Source organism: Lycorma delicatula, chromosome 1 (genome assembly GCF_047948215.1).
Source record: "Lycorma delicatula isolate Av1 chromosome 1, ASM4794821v1, whole genome shotgun sequence".
In the NCBI taxonomy this organism is placed as follows: Eukaryota; Metazoa; Arthropoda; class Insecta; order Hemiptera; family Fulgoridae; genus Lycorma; species Lycorma delicatula.
This window is the reverse complement of record NC_134455.1, coordinates 7,654,140-7,670,592: the sequence shown is the minus strand read 5'-3', so window position 1 is coordinate 7,670,592 and position 16,453 is coordinate 7,654,140. Positions and strand designations below refer to the sequence as shown.

Below are 16,453 nucleotides of genomic sequence, written 5' to 3'. Positions count from 1 at the left end.
TTAGTGGTAGGGAATCTAAAACTTCTTTTGGATGATTTGTTTTAATCCTTTTGTTTGGAGGCCTGCAATTTAATAATTTCTCATAGTACTTTGCCATAAGTTCAGAGGTCTTTTTTTTATTGTGGATTAATTTTCCATTTTCATTTTTAAAACATACACTTTGAACTTTGTAACTTTTTTGGATTTTTAATGTTTGGTAGAACTCTTAATTATTGTTTCTATTGAACTTGTTTAGATTTTGTTTAGTTGCTGCTTCTTGAAATCTCTTTTTGTTTTCCTTAAACCTAGGAATTTTTTTCTTGTTTGAAGTTCTCAAAATCGTTGGGATTTTTGGTAGAATTCCATTTTTCCTAATTTCACATCTTTCAAGAAGAGTTTCTTTTGGAGCCTTTGTTTCATTGATGTTTCTTTTTTGGGGCTATTGGGCTACTGGATTGTTTTTCTGCTACTGTTTTTGATTATTTGAGATATTTTTGTTCTGATAAGGGATTTAAACATTTTAATTTGTTGTTGGTGTTTTTCTTGAATTTTTTTAAATTTAGTTTTAATTCTTTTTTTTTGTGAGTTGCTTCTTTTCTGTTTGGGGTAAATTTTACTTTACTAAATAAATTTTACTTTATTAAATAACAATCTGAATTTATTTTCAGTCAATTTTTGATATTTATGAGAGATGGTAGCATAATCTATTTAAAATTCTTCAAGTTTTAAAATTGGGTCTGCATATCCATATCTCTTTTTGGTTTGTAGGACATTTCTTAAAATGTGTGGACATCAATTTTAGGTTACAATGTTCAAAGAGTTTAATCCTCCTCCATTTTTTAATTGCTTGTTTTGTAGGCTGGATATTCTCTGAAAATTTATGTAATAAATTTTTTTCAAATTAGATGTGATGCTTATGTAAAATATTCTATCAGATTATCTGAAAGTATCAATCAGCATTCCTAAATTGGAACATTACCGTATTTGTAATAGTAAAAAATAAGTTGACTAACTTGAGTAAAGGGGATAAAAAATTTAGAGAAGAAACGTAAGTAAAGAGTTTGAAAAAATATGTAAGGTAGGCTGCGCATTCTGAAGGTTGAGAAAAACTGCAATATATTAAAATTTAATCTGATCTAATATAAAAAAAGAAATACATTCAATACTAAAAATATTATTAATTATTCTTAAAGAATACATGAAAAAATGGTTTTAGTAAAAGCGGAAATTAGTCTGCAAATTGGTTAAAGTAATATGTGGTATCTTTTTTATTATTTTCAAGTAGTTATTTTTACAGTAACAGGATTTTAGGAGTTTAACAGGATTTTATTGAATTGAAACAAATTATATGCTTAAACACACAATCAATTTTCAACCAAGCATCTACTTTGTACAAATAAAACTAGTTCTTGGCAAGTGTCTGGGCAGAGAGATTTCACTAAATTAATAAAGAAAATTTCTAAAATTGTTAATAATAATAATGTTTTTAGACACTCAAAACAGATGGAGGTAGGTACATAAAACTTTCATGTACCTACCTATCTTGCACTGATTTATACAGACTTCAAGGTTAAAAAATATACTTCAAAAGAAATCTATAAACAAATTATTGATGTTAAGATAATACTGGCCATCCACTATCAAACATTTATACATTTGAGGATATATTTGACTGCTTTCATCACTCATATTATAAATAAAAACAGATATTATAAACTACTATAACTATTATAAAAACATTCTATAAAAACAGGTTTATTATTTAATGTTATTTATAATCTAGCCAGTCAACATCAAATATATTTTTTAAATAAATCTAGTTTCTGTAGATTAAGTACTTCACTATGGTTTATTTATTTATTTTTTTGGTTTGAGGTGAATTTTCTTCATTTTGTTTGAATAAATTTTCTTATAATGTAATTTTACAGGGCCAGTTGGCCAACTTCAGTATTGTGGGTAGTAATAGTTCTTAATATCACAAGTTAGGTTCTTCAACGTCATCTATTCCAGCACTGCTCTTCATTGATATTATATACTTTTTGTGAACAGCGTGAAATTCCATCTACTAACTATTGACTATATTTTTCTTAACTGAGCTTTCATCGTCTGTTTGATCTATTTCTCTTACTTTGACTCCAAGCTCGGAGATTGGTCACTCCTTTCCCAGTAGGAGTACTATCTAACTTTCCACAACACTTAGATAATCAGTAGACCACCTTGACCACAGCTGTTGACACATTTGTTGTAAACATCATCATCTAATAAGCCATCAGTAAGCCAGTTGGTGGACAGATTTGATAGATTGAACTCAAGAAAACTGACTACAGGACTGTCAATAAGGAAATGGCTGGCAGTTAAATATGAAGGATGTTTTGGATTTTCAGACAGAGTGCAAATAGGTCTAGAATTTATAATGCTTTTATTTGGGTCAGCAACATGTTAAACTCCTCAAATGTTAGGTTCACATTACCAAAGATGTCTTTAAATGGTGTTTCATAGTTTTGACATCTGCTTCCCACAACTCTCTGAAATGAGGGAATGATATGATGTTTATAGGTGTAATATTTATAATTTTGACCAAGTAGAAAATTTTATAAGAACTTTGTCTGGTAGATTGAGTTAATTATCTTATTGAAGGACATTCTTCTGGAACATTTTGAACTTAAAATCACCGAAATTGTGGCCATGATTTTGAATCTTTTAAAAGCCATATTGGTTTCTTCTAAAGCCATACCTCCAGATGCTCTGACTCAAGTACCTTACAGGTGTACCATGAGATTTGAGATCAGTTGAATTATCTTCAGTAGGAACATAGTCCATACTGCATTTTCCATCTTTTTTTGAATTTATGATTCTCAATTTGCAATAAAAACCTTCCATTTGTTTGGTGGAAGTGGTTTTCATGCATGACAAATATTAGAATTGATTTATAAAAAGAACACTGTCAATATTTATGTTAAGGATTTTGGGAACTGTCATTTGTACAGGTTTAATGAGAAATACCATTTCAGATCAAGTCTTGATAAAATACCAGTTTTGATTGATGCCATTCAAGATTCTGAAGAAAGTAGTTGAACTAAAACTTGTCCTGATTTATTGACTGAATGTAGATATACGCATTGTCCATAGGCCTTCTTTGAGGTGTCACAAAACCAATGCATTTGAAAGTTAATGGGCTTCTTAATATTTTTTTTTTCAAATTTCCTTAAAAAAAAAGGAAGTAATATCAGTTTTTCCCATGTTGCTATCAGTGATGTAGATGTCCTATCATACCATTCATGTCATGTCTTCCCTATAATTGCTGCAGAAATATTCTATACGAGATAACTTTTGGGCTTATAAGCCCTAACAGTTCAAACATTGATGGCACTTGTCATTTTTTAACAGAATTCAATCTATTTAAATCATTTCAAGCTATTTGAAATGCATCAGGTATGGGTGATCACACAAAATTTTTAATGCCATAAGAAAAAGAGTTTTTCTTATGTAATTATAAAGAAATAGGTTTTTAACAAGATTAGGTGTTCTGAGCAGTTTGATGAGTACTTTCTAAGTTCAAAACTAACAGATTTCAATACTGTTATTCAATCAACTTGGATATTGAGTATTGTATATGTCACTGGCGCCTGATAATAAATTGTCTACATAAAAATCTCACTTCAAGATTTCAGGTGCCAGTGGAAACCTTTCATATTTATATTAAGCCAATTTTTGTAGACATCTACAAATGTCCTATTTATAGTTATTTAATGGGGCATCTGCATAACTGTAAATAGGACCAGTGTGGTTCCATATGTTGCGGTTGTAAGTTCATAATGTATCAAATCGGTCGGGTTTTCTCCATAAAGTTTTAGTATTTACATTCTTCTGGATATACTTAAATTTGATGATAAATCTTTGCTATATCTTCTGTAAAAACTACTGGGTGTGTCCTGAATCCAACCATTTCGAGTAAAGGTTTTGCTGAACTGTGTCATATGCTGAAGTATCTGAAATAATTTTTGCAAATCAATTGAAAAATTACTCCAAGCTGGTAGTACTACTACTTCCTCTTATTACAGCACAGCCTGGAAGAAAATACTGTATTATATAATTGTAAAACCCTTGTATTATATAATTGCAAGTTTACTTGTTCCATTTGACCAAGTGTCTTGTATAACGAATTCTGATTATTCCTGATAAAATCTTGATTTCTTTGAAATCATCTTTCAAGTTTTATAAATGTGTGGCAGGTTGATCAAATGAATCTCCTTACTTAAAATATTTGGCTTTGATAGAAGCCTGACTAGAAATCATTCAGGTTCATCTCTAAATGTAGTCTTCAAAAAATGTTTTTCATAATCTTCTTCCTTTGTCACTGGAATCTCTTGTAATTCTCAACATTTAGTTAATTCTTACTGAAAATGATTTTAACAATTTCACTTTATGTTTCATCTTCTAATTTTAATTTTGTCTTATATAAGTATACATTCATATTTCCTAAAAAATCTGGTAATACTTTGTATCAAACCCTTTGTACTAAACGGAGTATTTTCATTGCATCCATCAATAAAAGTTTGAGCTTATGTTAGTTGTGTTTTACATAGACCCCGCTGTTTAATCAGATCTTGCAGCCTTGTCTTAAGACTCATTATTGTACGACTAAATAATTTTAACAACATTAACATTAAGGACTGTGAATAAAGAAGAATACAAGAGTGCTCTTATGACACGTAAGAGTGCATATGAACATAAGAATGTTCATATAGTGTAGTTAGTTGTAGGCTAGTTAACTATGTTGACAAGGTAAGATATTATCATTGATATCGTGTGTTAAAAAATTTTCAATTTGTTTTTTGTTCTGTTGTAAATTTATATGTGATGATATAATTTAGTGGAATCTTAATTACTTATTCCCATTATTTATATTTATTTTTAAAATTATTAATAATTTTTAAATCATTATTTTTTGTAAAATATTTGTTTCAATTTTTTTTTACTCAGTATTAACATTAATAATTTAATTCTGTCTACTGCTCATGTAGGGTCAGCTTCCAATTCGCCCTAGAGTTTCAAGAATTTTTTTAAATGTAGTAAGTAATTTCAATCAGTTCTTTTCATTAAGTTGTGCTTAAGATGAAAGTAGCCATAGTTATAATTTAATTTTGTGAATTAGACTTCACTTTAAATGTTGAGTCACATTTTTTACTAATTAAATCATTATATGTTATTTAGTAATATATTAATTTAATCATAATATAAAAATGTTTAATATTGAATTTACTTTCTTTAAATAATTTATTTCAATTTTAAATAACAGTAAGTAATATTAACATTTTAATAAATTTTATTATCTAATTAATTTGGTATTGGTTATGTTAGTTTACAAAAATGCTGAATAGTAGTCTCTTTTGTCTTTGTTTTTTTTAATTATGTTTACTTGTGTGAAGATGCATACATGATTACACAAGCACATATGCACCCCAACTCCACACCACATTGTTGTTAGAAAAGATGCCAGAAATTAATGAGTACATCATATTTTCAAAATGAATTACTTAACAATAGTGTGGCTAATTAAAGAAATTCTAGAGTTTGAGCTGTTACAATTTTGTAACCAAGAAATCTGTTCTTTATATTGTAACCTGAGTTTTTGTTGTATTGTTGATAACTTTGTTAAATAGCAAGAAACATATTTAAAGATTAGTACAGTCTTTGTATGTTTTTTCTTTATGCAATTTCTGAATTCAATAATTTTGGCAAAACAATCCACTGAGTTGGTCTAGTGGTGAACTCATCATTGCAAATCAGCTGATTTCAAAGTCTGTAGTTCTAAGGTTCAAATTTGAACTTTTATACAAATTTGAATACTAGATTGTAGGTAAGAACACAGATGTGTTCTTTAGTGGTTGGGTTTCAATTAACCATACATCTCAGGAACGGTCGAACTGAGACTGTACAAGACTACACTTCATCTACATTCATACATATCATTCTCATTGATCCTCTGAAGTAATACTTTACAGTGGTTCCAGAAAAAAGAAAAAAGAAAAAGATCTGTAAAACAAATAGTTAAATTATGTAAAATTTAAACTTTATCTTAACCATCATAAAATTTCAGGTTGTTTCTGAGATTATTTTGGCAACAGAGGCCCTTAAAAAAAGACATCTCAGCCTACAACCTACAGAGAAAGAAATAGGAGAATACCAGGGAGGTTTCAGACTGGAGGAGCTGTCCAGATCAGGTCATGAGTCTCAAGCTAACAATGGATTAAAACAGAAAAAGAAGTAGAGACATGATGATAATATTTGCACATTTCAAGAAATCATACGATTTCATCCGCAGAGAATCCCTACTAAAAATTCTAAGACACCTTAGACTACATCCAAAATTAATAAACTTGATAAAACTGATCCTCACAAACAATAAGGCAGAAGTAAAATTCAGAGGTGAACTCTCAGAACCATTTAAGATCAAAAGACGACTGTGCCAATGCAATGGACTCTCATCACTACTATTCAACTGTGCTCTGGAAATGGTAATGAGGAAATGGCTCAAAAAATGCCCTCCAAAAATAAAAATAGGCCATAAAATCAAAACTGACTGCCTTTATTTTGCTGATAACTTGAGACTGCTAGCAATCGATGTCAACGAAGCTAAAACACAGATATTAGAACTTCAAAACATTGTAAATAAAACTGGCCTCAAAATATCATTTGAAAAGACAGTAATTATGCCCCAAAAACCAATACAATTAAAAAAAGTAAACATAAACGGTAATAAAGTCAAAAGAGTAATCCAATTTAAATACCTCTAGAAATAATAACAAACAACCTGAATGAAAAAACCTCAATCCAAATATGAACAACAAACTAACTAAAGCACAAATATTAACCTAGTATACCAAAAGTAAAAAAAATCTATCCATAAACATAAAAATAAGATAAAACACAGTTATAAAACTGGAAGCCATATATGCAGCAGAAACACTCTTCCACCTGCATGAACAATTAAAGACTGGCAGACTCCAGAAAATCAAACAAAGAATTGGAAGAACCGGCATAAAAAAAGAAACATGAGAGACTGGCAGTGGTGGATCTTGCTCATAAAGTGATGTACTAAGAGTTAGAGCCCTCACTGATACCATGCATAAGAGGAGACTAGGATTCTTTGGACATATTTTGAGGGTGTAAGATTCGAGTCTTTTGAAATAGCTGGTATAGTACAATCTCTACTCGAAATACACAAAGGCAAGATGCAGATGGATCAAAGAAATAAGAGAAGATCTGAAGGAAATTAGACTTCAGAATCCAAAGAGAAGTTAAGATTAATGAAAAAAATCAAGGACAAAATCACTTGCTTCACTCACAAGAAAGAAACTTGCAACATACACTTTCAACACTAGAAAGGGCACGGAGATCGGAACGCATGAAAAAGTACTGGGAGAACTGCAAGGCCCAAAGAACAGTCCCTTCAAAGAGATTTGGATAATGGACTGATTAAAGTGATGTTATGCATCATAAAAGATGGTGAAAAAAAAAAAAAATTTTATTGTAGAAATTCAAGTATGTGGTTGTACGTAAAATTAAATTATTTATTAAAATTGTACAGCTCTATTAAATTTTCATTTATGTTGTGAGTGTTTGTATATTAATCAAATACACTACACACAGCAAAAGGTGGAGCCTACGTATCACTAAAATATAAAACCTAAAACTACACAAACAATCAGTGGTCTTACTGTAATATTGAACTGTCTTGAAAAATAAATAATTTTGTTTTTAGAGACCACATAGTTTAATATAGTTAAATTTTTTTTAGTAGTTCCTATTAATCCTCTGTACTGTTTAATTATATTTAAATTTATGAATAAACTAAGTAATGTAGAAGAATATTGAGGTAAAGCATATCCTGTTAATTCTTTATCCTTTATTATCCTTTTTATTCTTAATTTTTCATGAAAGAAAGTACAGAGTGCAGGATCCTACAAAAGTACTTTCATGAAAAATTAAGGTAAGATATGTCTTATCTCAATATATATGTTGTTACTCCTATTTGTGCAACACAAACATAAAGAGTTTTAGTAAAAGTCCTATTTAACTAAAATGGTCAAGATACATAAAATTATTTTACTGTATTTCCAATAAAATCTTTTAAAAAATATGGTTAGTGGATATGTAAAAGCAGATCCTATTATTTTCACCGGGTAGTGATAGTAGCTTCTGCATGAGAAGGCTACTTGACAGAGTAGCAAGCAGTTGACAGAAAGTTTTTAAATTAATTTTTATTAATTTTATGCTTTGCTTTTAATTTATGAGTCCTGTCAAATTCATGAGTAGTAATTTTCTTGAATTTCTGTCGTAAAATTATTTACTACTGTTAAAAAATAATTTCAGTTTTGGTAGTTAATAGAAATTGCCATTCTTATGTAACACACATTGTTACATAATGTTACATAATTATTTTAACAAAATAATCACTGAAGCGACCTGAGGTTGTTAAGGTTAAAGATTAAAGTCCATGTTTTAACATAAGTTAATGACATATTTTGCAGTTTTAGAAGTTAAAGACCTTGAGAAAAAAGTATAAAAATTATATTCTTGCTGTTTAAACAAATTAAAAATTGTTTTAGTCTATTTTCTTTTTTTTCATTTTTTTTTTTTTTTTAGATTTGGCTATAAGATTGTTATAGCTCAAACTCTTGGTATCTTTTCTCATTAGTCAAACTAAAAGTGGGGTTTTTGTGAAAATATTAAATAGTTGAGAGATGTCTAAAACAGTATTCATGCTTCTTGCTTTGAGCCTGAATTTATAAACTATTTAGTGCTGCTTATGTTAAAATACAATTGGTATTCTAATAAGAATACTAAACATCTTTTTTGTATTGTAATTTGCAATTGTGTTTTATATAACCTTGTTTGTTCATTTAAATTATGGATTTTCCATTATGAAATTTTGGGTTTCTACTGTTTTGTGTTATATTTATACACTGAGAAAGCTGCTTACACACTTGTAAAAGATGTGATAGGATAGTTTTAAGAATGGGCTTGTAGTTACAAAATGGCAGTACTTCAGGCTATTATGATAGATCTTCAAAGTAAACCCCTTTCTTACTGAACACACCAACTCTGTGTTTCCACTTTTAGAAGCATTCCTGGAAATGTTCTTTTGAGTGTTAAGAACACCGCTCCATGTTTATCTGGATTCCTTCAATTGAGTCAAATTGAATTCCCTTTCAGCGCAAATTTCAGGAAACAGGTAGAAGTCGGCAGGAGCTAAATCAGTGGAATAGGGGGTGGTGGAAGCACAGGAATTCACAATATGGCCAAAAATTCCATGATTGACAACACACTACGAGCCCATTGCATTGTTGTGGTGGAGGATCCAGTTCTTCTGCACATTTTTACACAGGTGATGAATGACGCTTTTGTAGTGTTCCTGGTTGACTGTCTGCTCCCTAGGGCAAATTTTTGTTGCATGATTACTTATAGAATTGAAGAAAACCATCAATATTGTCTTCACATTTGACTGACTTTGTCACACTATTTTTGGTTGTGGCAAACTTGGACCATTCCACTTCAATGATTATGCCTTTGTTTCTGGATCATACCCAGAAACCCATGATTTTCACCTGTAATTACACTATTTAACAAATCTGGGTCAATTTAGTCTGATTAATCAATTCATGGGACACTTAAATCGGTGTTGGTTTTGCCGGTTAACAATTTTGGAATGAATTTCACAGACACTCGACAACACCTGTTCAAATTTTCAGTTAAAATTAACTGAATCACATAGAAATTTAAATTCACTTGAGATAAGTGAAATATGAAACTGAATTCATAAGTCTCCAAAGCTGATTTCCCAGTTTTCAAACTCATTGTTCCACTTCATCAATGTTGTGAAATCAGTAATCTGCTGAGAACCAAAAACACATCTTCACTCATCAGGATGCAACTCTGTACTGAACATAGATGACGCAGTGATCTATTTAGGATGTTTCAAGGATAAAACAAGCTTCCTCTTCCACATCCACTTGCAAACCTAGCCCCCCCCTCCTATGGAGCAGTGGCAAGACCGGTCAAAAAACTTTTCAATCACAACTAGCACTTGACATTGAAGGTTGTAAAATAGAAGTCATAGTTGCTATGCAAAAAATTTCTTTTCACTTATTTTTCCAATTTTTGATCAAATTTGAGGGAATAATTTTCTGTAGTTATAATAATATGTAGAGAAAACAAATGAATATGTATTATGTGTACATGCACAAATGTATCTCACCTTAGCACAAAAAAATTGTAACTCCATCATGTGCCATCATTGTGATCTAGTGAATCACATATGACCACACATGATCTCATATGTTACCACATACGAAGTAATTTAAAAAGTAAAGTGAAATTAAAAAAAACACTATTTTCATTTGGACTTGGATAAATGAAATACGCTTATTTTTCATATAAATCCCATCCTTCTTACATGTAGTTCATCCATCTTAACAAGCTTTTAAATTCCTTACTGAAGACATTTTTCAGTGTGGTATCGTAGCCAGTTTTGTACTGTAACAACCTCTTCGTAGGAATGAAAAGTATTCTCTCGCAGCTGTCCTTTCAGTGGACTATAAAGATAAAATTCACGAAGTCAGGTGAGGATTATTCAGTGAGTGGTCAAGTTATTCAAAACCAAGATCTTGAAGTCAAAGGTTTATTTTGTTGGCTAGATGAAGTTGAGTAATTATCATGAAGTAAAATCATACCTTCTCATAGAGAATGCTACCTTTTTTTAAAGTTATCAATCCATTTGTTGATTTTGCTTCAATTCAAACTACTTTCTCCATTTTGCTGCTAAATTTTATAAATAATTTGCTGCTTTCATCCCTTCTGAATTAAGAAAATGTAACACTGTATTTGAATTTCTTCTTTGATGCAATCAGGCAGAGGAATAATTATTTTAAACACAACAAATTTTAAATTTCAAAATTCAAATTTACAATTTAAATTTCAAATTTTAAATTCAATTTTAGCCACAAACAGCTAACAATAAAACAGTACTTTTCCAATAACTGATGATATCATCACTGAAGAAAAGTCAGTGGTAAGATATACGAATGGTAAGGAAATAAAAATATGTCTTTAGTTTTGACTTTCCCTTGTATATACACATATCACCACAAAAATGAAATTATTAAAATTCATTAAAATTAATTTTTTCCACTTACTGCATTTGCTTTATATCTGTTGTTACTCTTTCATTGATATATTTGATTCATCAGATTAGAACTCCAGATAAGTATTCTTGGGAAGTATGATATTATATTATATGCTTAATACAAAAACTGTTGTGAAATTGGAAAAAAATTCTGTAGTAAGCTTTCTTTTTTGAATTTTAAATCATTGCTCTTTTTAATTTTCTTTATTCAATATTATAAATAGCTGATAATTGATGCTAACAAATATTGTCAGAGATTTGATGCTAATACTCATATTATAAATGAATAAACTTTCATCTTATTATTAAAGCAGACAACATGCATCTCAGTATTGAGAAAATGTCCTCTCCTATATTTATATATGACTATGAATCAAGTTCTTATGAATAAATTAAAAGAATAAATGCTCCAGTATGAACTATATCTGGATGAATTTATGCCTGTTTATCCCCCAGTTTATTTAGTTATTACTTGTGATGATGATCACCATACGTATTTTGTTAATTTTCTCTTTGTATGTATAAATATTTAAGTAAATTACACTTGCTACTTTTTTTCTTTGGTGTTCACTGCCTTTGCAGAGATCTATTTCAATTTAAATTTTTTTATGTATAATTAATTTAAAACATGCAGTAAAATATTGAAATTATAAAGAAATATGTTTACAATCTCTGTCACTGATATCAAATGAACTGTTCTGCTACTGTCACAGTCTGTTGGTAGATAAAGGAAGTCATCTTAATAATGAGAATCATGGTTTCAGCTGGTGAATATGATGTGGCATTACCGTATTGTGGATAACAATACCTACCATCAAGATCAGACTCCAAAAGGCCAATAAATTTATTTATTTCTTAATAAACATCCTTATTTGCAGTGTTGTTAAAAAAATTAATTCAACAGTTTTCTTTGGAGAAATGACATACCATTTCAAACATGAAGTTTTTATTATGTAAAGAAGATTCTTGTAAATGTGTAGCTTTACACTCCCTCTGTGCAGTAATTACGTAAGTTACTTTAAAAGAATCAAACTTCATCACTGATATAAACATTATTATTTACGTCTTCTTTTAATAAATTATTGAAATCGCAATATTTAATCAGTTTAGTTGTAAACTAAAGTTCTCGAATAACACTGGTGTAATATGGTTGTTAAAGTATCATAAAATTAATAATGGTAATTTCCCAGGCTGCTTCTAAGAGGTTCATTTTTTAATTCTGGGTTGCATGCTTTTTGGGTCAACTATTATCAAATGTATTTTTAAAAATATTTAAAAACAACAAATAGATTTACTATAATTACATTTATTAATTTTATTTAAATTCTATTTTATTAACTTAAATAAGATATTGCCTTTTACACATATATAGAAGAAGAAGGTCTGCCTGTATATTTGTTTGTTTTGTAAATATCTTGACACCAGTGCCACCTAGCAGGTATAGTTTTGCAAAACATTTTCTTTTCATGTAACTAATATATCTGCTGAATATGAGCCAAATTGGACCAAAAATACAATTTTTCAAAATATCTCTACCGCAGTGCCACTTAGCAGGTCCAAACTAATTCAGAAACCTTCACAGGCGTTCACATAACTCAACAAAGTTTCATCGCAATAGAATAAATGATATAGTAATGCATATGGGACAAACGTTCATTTATATATATATATATATATATATATATATATATATATATATATAGAGGATTATTGCATGAAAAGTGCAGTTCACACACACTCACATATAATATTAAGTAACTGTAAATATTTTAATTTAGTAGCTTGGTTGGTATTTAAGCATCTCATGGAACATTTTTATCATTGGGGAAAGATATTAGAAAGTAATGATGTAACTGAACAACTTATAAATTGTTTTATAGTACCTATGACAGTTATACTAAATTGAAGTAAATGCTTCAGTATGATGTATCTTCTGACTTAATTTATGCCTGTTTTTCCTCCTAGTTTATTTAGTTATTACTTGTGGTGGTCACCATAGCGGGCATACAAATTTTGTTAGTTTGTCCTTTTGCATGTTTTATTGTAATTCTGGTGGATAGATCAATGTGAATGGAGTTTTTACCAAATGATTTTTTTTTCTTGGAGAATGTTTTTGAATATTTTAGTTTTCAAATCGATTGTTTTGTAATATAATTATTCAAAAATATTTGTAGTCTATGTAGCCATTCCCATTGTACTAAAATGTAGCAATTCCTATCAGAAGTCATTTGATTTTTTTTATTCTCCATTTTTCATCATTGTTTTATTTACTTTTTCTGTAGCTTTTTAACAATTAATTTACAGAATGTTTAAAATATTTCTATTCTGTTCTTAGTCTATAACTTTTTTAATCCTAACTTTATTATTAATCTACTCAGAAGTAGTGAATTTATTCACCACAGAAGTTTATAAAGAACCTTATAAGGGGGGTAGGAATTTACAAATGGAAATTTATAGCGTATGAAAAATGTCATGCTTAACTGGAATTTGAAACTGGGATGTGCAGATAAAAGACTGAGACTCTACCACGGAGATCGGCAGATTTATACTTTTACAAGCATGAAATTATGACATATGTTATCAATGAAGTTTTTATTTTAAAGTTTGGGTTAAAAGTTAATGAATGCCATCCTGCCAATTTACTGTTAGATCTTAGCCTAACAAATGTACTTCTAGTTGTGTTGATGATGTTTAGTTGATTTATTCTTTTTGTTTTGCAGTGAATATATTATTATTATGTTATGAAATGAAGATTACATAAGGAAGATTAATATAGGTAGCACTTGCATATATAATATGCATGTTGGTGAATACCTTTTTACATTTAAAAAAAAAAAAAATTAATAATTGAGCTTAAAACTAAACACTTTCTGGAAAAAAGTGTTGAAAATAGTTTTATTTTCAATGCTTATTCATTTGCGTTTGGCTATGTTCTATAAGGAAATCTATTTATCCATTCTGGCCATTGTAGGTCTGCATATGCTAGTATACACTATCTCCTTCCTGTTCTTTTAACACAATATTTGCTTTTAGTTAGATTTAGTTTTCTATTCTTGACTTACTCTGAAGTTGTTCCATATATAGCTTTTAGTGTTGCATGTGTGTGTGTGCGCGCGTGCATGCAAATGCATTTGGAGTTTCAAAAATTTGACACATTGAATAGTTAGTTCATAGTAATAACAAAATAAAAGAAATTATAAAACATAACTTTTTAATTAATATTCACTCTGGTTACAGTTCTGTAATTTGGAAAATGAGAAAAATTGTTTAACCTCATTAAGTGCAATAACAACAAGTACATTATCTGAAAAATTTGCAGTTCAGAAATTCTGAACTGAACTTTTATATATCGGTTTTTGGGATCGCTACATATAACTTTAATGTTAAACATTTTAAATTCAGAATAGCCAATCCAGTAGGGTAATTGAATTAAAAAAAAGTTTTAATTTCTGGTATTTTTTAAGTAATAACAAACTTATGCCCAAATATAATTTTATGTTATTTATGTACATGTATCCCTTATTACATATATTTTATTAAAAAATGCCAAGTCTAGAATTTTTCCACATGTTAATAAGGGTGAGTCTAGGTACAGGCGTTTACTGGAATTTAGATTTTTACAAACCTGGTGATGATCCCCTTCTGGACCCAATTAGTTGGATTTTATGGGGGTATATGATAAACAGTTTCTTCACAATGTGGCTTCATTTTTTTAATTTAATGTATTATGATATCTTGAAAGAATATCAAAAGGGTTAAATGAGGGGAAGAAAAGTGTGTCACCAAACCCTTACACACATCAGAAAGAAATAAGCCTCTAAACTGGAAGGATGCTTTAAGATTTTATATATATATTTTTAATATTTTTTCATTCGATGTTTAGTAACTGTTTGATAGTGTATTCAAACAAAATCTTTTTTTTATCGTAGTTATACTTACCAAAGGTTGACTACACACTGATCCCAATTGACTTTTATAAGTATACTCTTCTCCTCTTATTTTCTTAAAATGATGAATAAAATGTCTTATAAGATTTACAGATAAGTTTTTTAATTGCTTAAGATATAAAAATGAAAAAGAAAGATGTTTCCAGTTAAATCTTGACAAAGTATAAATGGACAGATTGGCCATTTGTTACAAATTGCAATAGGTTTTTCTCTTCAGCTTTTTATATCTATTTTATTTTTCCTCTGAAAGTTAAGACTATTATTTTTTTTGTAAACTTAACTTCTATACATTTCTCAAATATATGTTGCAAAAAACTAAATTTTTATACTGTTCTTAAAAACAATGATTTAATTCGTTGGTCTAGTTAATACAATAGTTTAATTCGTTGGTCAGTGCAATATTTGGTTGCACTGAAATAAAATAAAAAAAGTTTTATTAATTTAATAAATGATAGTAATTTTGGTTGATATGGAATGTTTTCCTTGGGATCGTTATTATGTAATGTCAGTATGAAATAAAAATTGTTCACTTTTTTACGGTTAGTTGATTGTAATTCTTTATGTTATTGATTATAAAATTGGCCTAATCACTTTGTTGTATATAATATTTACTATACTTATTAGAAATATTCAGTGGTTTTCAAACATATTTATTACTTATTTCCAAATTTTATTTCTGTAAATATACTGATAGCATATAGCCAACACATGAATACATAGCTGTCTCCTTCTATTTTCTAGCGTTTTAAATTTTATGTCAACATGTTCATACATGTATCTCAATGTGTAATGAAGGTAACAAACTTCATCAGTAATGGAATTTCTGGGTCATACGTAGAATACTAGAGGACAAGTCTGCTTATGTAAAGAGTGATATGTGTCCTTTTAGTAGGATTTATTTTTATATGCCATCAGTAAACATTCTTTGAGTTTGGAAACATGGACATGGGGATTTAATGAAACATCATTTGGCTTTTTGGAACAAGAGAATACTACAGTGTCATCAGCATAAGAAGCTAGAAGTATTTTCAAAATCATCTTGAATGTTAGAAGTGAATATATTGTTTAGAAGGGGTGCTAGGATAGATTCTTGAGAAACATCTGCCAGGATAAGAAAGGCTTCAGGCTGGGCAGCACCTTGGGACACTGAGAAGGAATGATTGCAAAATTAGGTAATAAGCAGATTGTAAAAATTTGAACTTGTAAAAAAGGCCATTTATCCTCAATCCTATCAAAGGCCTAAATAATGTCTAGAAAAATTCTGGCAGGAGTAGTATTTCTTTTCAGAGTAGTGACAAGAAAATCAACATAATAATGTTGGTGATCAGTGGAATACTCA

At 29.3% G+C, this 16,453-nt stretch overlaps 1 protein-coding gene across 2 annotated transcripts in view; it reads left to right on the top strand.

Annotated features, from left to right (window-relative positions):
- The window catches only part of Nt5c (5' nucleotidase C), a 111,453-nt gene that overhangs the window by 38,402 nt on the left and 56,598 nt on the right, over nt 1-16,453 (top strand). Inside the window, exon 4 of one of the 2 annotated variants that reach the window (XM_075363048.1) lies at nt 5,004-5,051. The exons of the other annotated variant lie outside the window; for it this stretch is intronic. Within the exon in view, the coding sequence (XP_075219163.1) occupies nt 5,004-5,051 (48 nt within the window). The remainder of the gene's footprint in view (nt 1-5,003; nt 5,052-16,453) is intronic. 2 annotated transcript variants of the gene reach the window in all.